Raw genomic sequence first — 3,141 nt, 5'->3', positions numbered from 1 at the left:
AAAAGAAAAGAATCCAGAATTGTATAGATACTTTTATTATTTTATGTATAGAGAGCCATCATTTTAGATAACTTGAGATTCAGAAAAATTTCAGTTTGTCAGTTTTAAGACAAAAAAAGGAGCCAGTATCAAGGGGGAAAAATAGAAATAAAGAGAAAATACTTGCTATCTAAATCATGCCCTTTTGTTGTATGCTCAGTTATATTAACAGGTTACATGGATGAAGAACTTGCAAAAAAATCTTGTTCCAAAATCCAGATTCTAAAAAGTGGAGGCACTGCAAGGTCTCAGAATAGCCGAGAAGAAAACAAGGAAGCACTAAAGAATGACATCATATTTACAAATTCTGTTGAATCCTTGAAATCAACACACATAAAGGAGCCAGAAAGAGAAGGAAAAGGCACTGATTTAGAGAAAGACAAAATAGGAATGGAGATCAAGATAGACCGTGACGCTAGAATACCAAAAAGACAGGAAACCCAACTAAAAATCAGTGAGATGAGTGTACCAAAAGGACAGGGAGCCCAAATAAAGAAGAGTCTGTCAGGTGTTCCAAGAGGACAGGAGTCCCAAGTAAAGAAGAGTGAGTCAGGTATACCAAAAGGACAAGAAGCTCAGGTAACTAAGGGTGGGTTGGTTGTACTGAAAGGACAGGAAGCCCAGGTAGAGAAGAGTGAGTTGGTTGTACTGAAAGGACAAGAAGCCCAGGTAGAGAAGAGTGAGATGGGCGTGCCAAGAAGACAGGAATCTCAAGTAAAGAGTGAGTCGAGTGTACCAAAAGGACAAGAAGCCCAGGTAACGAAGAGTGGGTTGGTTGTACTGAAAGGACAGGAAGCCCAGGTAGAGAAGAGTGGGTTGGTTGTACTGAAAGGACAGGGAGCGCAGGTAGAGAAGAATGAGATGGGTGTGCCAAGAAGACAGGAATCCCAAGTAAAGAAGAGTGAGTCGGGTGTCCCAAAGGGACAAGAAGCCCAGGTAAAGAAGAGTGAGTCAGTTGTACTGAAAGGACAGGAAGCCCAGGTAGAGAAGAGTGAGTCGAAGGTACCAAAAGGACAAGAAGGCCAAATAGAGAACAGTGAGGCAGATGTGCCAAAGGAACAGGAGGTCCAAGAAAGGAAGAGTGAGGCAGGTGTACTGAAAGGACCAGAATCCCAAGTAAAGAACACTGAAGTGAGCGTACCAGAAACACCGGAATCCCAACTAAAGAAGAGTGAGTCAGGCATACTAAAAGGACAGGAAGCCCAAGAAAAGAAGGAGAGTTCTGAGGATAAAGGAAATAATGATAAAGAAAAGGAGAGAGATGCAGGGAAAGATCCAGGTAAAGAAGAAAAAGGTGATAAAAACACAAAAGGTGACAAAGGAAAGGACAAAGTTAAAGGAAAGCGAGAATCAGAAATCAGTGGTGAAAAACCAAAAGCCTCAAAAAGGGCGAAGGCAAGTAAAGGAAAGAAGTACAACAAAAAAGCGGAAGAGTAAGGATATGATTTTTAAAGGCCCATAAGACAAGTGATTATTATGATTCCCATCCTCCAGATACAAAACATATCCCAGCCGTTGCCTAAACAGATTATAATTATAAAATCCCTTTCATCTTCATATCCCAGATTCTGCTCTTCAGAAGTGTCACCCTTTTTAATCTCTCAGTCACAAACCTCAGTTTCCAAATATTTGTTTTATAAGTTAATATGTATATGATTCCGTCAAGAAAGACTGGATACTTTCTGAAGTAAAACATTTTAATTAAAGAAATATATAGTAATATCCTTTGACAAGTATGTCTATGATAGCCTCTCCAACCAATCAACCAGTAACTCCTCATGGCAGGCCTAATGTTTGCAAGGCGCTGGTCTAGCAATAAGGGGTGTACAGAAAAACGTAAGTCAGAGCTCCTGCAATCAAGTAGCTTACAATATATATAGTGATATATGTATACATGGCAATTTTTTAAGTAAAATCTAAGTTACAAAAAATAGTTTAGATGGACAGCATAATCCATCGTGGGATGAGAAAGTAGAGGTGATAACTTCCTGGGGAAGGGAGTAGTGGTATATGATATGTCACAGCAGATGGATAAGATGTTGATATGCTGAGTGAATTACAAGTAAAAGAAAGGCAAAGGGTTAAAGGCTGTCATGCCATGCTCCAGGTGCAGTAGGCAATTTTGCTGTTACGGCAGTCTGAAAAGGAGAATATAAATGGATTTGAAAAACAAGCCAGGAATTTATATTTTCCTCTTCAGGCAGCTGGAAGCTTTCCACAAAGTTTGAGACACAGAGTGAAATGAATAAGGTTGTATCATTTTAAAAATAGTTACTCTTGTGATTGTGAAAAATAAGATTAAAAAAAGAAACATCATAGGTAGTAAATCTAATTAAGAAGTACTTGAAGTAATGGAAAGAGAATAAATAGAAGAAAATTCAAAGAATCACTACTTCATGATGACTGCATAGGAGTAAGGAAAAGTAAAAAAAAAAAAAAAAAAAAAAAAGATAGTTTCAAAACTTTTGAAACTAGGTAACAAACTAGGAAATAGTTTGGGGGACAGGGAGGGAATAACAAATTGTTGTTTTAAGGGGAAAAGCAATAACATTTGTCATTCAAGAGATATCTGGAATTAGATGAGTACAAGCAATAAGAGTGAGTTCTTCAAAGCAGAAAGTACAGGACTAACAAAAGCAGAAGTCCAAGGACTGAGTTTGTTATATGTAACATATTGAAGAAATTTAACTAAGGGATAGGAAGATATAAGGAAAACCTGTATAGTGGAATGTTCCCATAATTAAGGAAGATTAGAGTTTTGAGAAAAAATGAATGATTAAAGGATAGCTGAAACTTCAAGGAAAATAAGGACTGGAAAATAAGAACACTGTAGTTGGTATTTGGAAATGACTAATGAACTTCTCAAGAGCACTTTCCAAAGAAGGTAGCTAGGAGAAGGAAGGTAAGCAGGAAGAATATAGAGATACAAGTAAGTAGCTGTGAGATGTGCCTTTCAAACAACCAAAAGAGTTAATTTATTTTAGTCTATTTTAAAATAATCATTTTTAGAAATTTTACTTTTTACTGTTCAATTCTGTGCTGGTTAGCCCACACCCTGAATATTACATTCAGCTCAATCATGGGATGTGGATAAACTAAATG

At 37.3% G+C, this 3,141-nt stretch overlaps 1 protein-coding gene across 1 annotated transcript in view; it reads left to right on the top strand.

The window, feature by feature from the left end:
• LOC105531514 (chromosome unknown open reading frame, human C6orf10) overlaps nucleotides 1–1,759 on the top strand; it is a 10,066-nt gene extending 8,307 nt beyond the window's left edge. Inside the window, exon 3 of the mRNA XM_011969444.1 lies at nucleotides 200–1,759. Within this exon, the coding sequence (XP_011824834.1) occupies nucleotides 200–1,476 (1,277 nt within the window). The 3' untranslated portion in view covers nucleotides 1,477–1,759. The remainder of the gene's footprint in view (nucleotides 1–199) is intronic.
• Nucleotides 1,760–3,141: the final 1,382 nt, after the last annotated feature.

Source organism: Mandrillus leucophaeus, unplaced genomic scaffold (assembly GCF_000951045.1).
Source record: "Mandrillus leucophaeus isolate KB7577 unplaced genomic scaffold, Mleu.le_1.0 Scaffold890, whole genome shotgun sequence".
Taxonomy (NCBI): Eukaryota; Metazoa; Chordata; class Mammalia; order Primates; family Cercopithecidae; genus Mandrillus; species Mandrillus leucophaeus.
The sequence above is the reverse complement of the archived record's forward strand: the minus strand, read 5'-3'. Positions and strand labels throughout refer to the sequence as shown.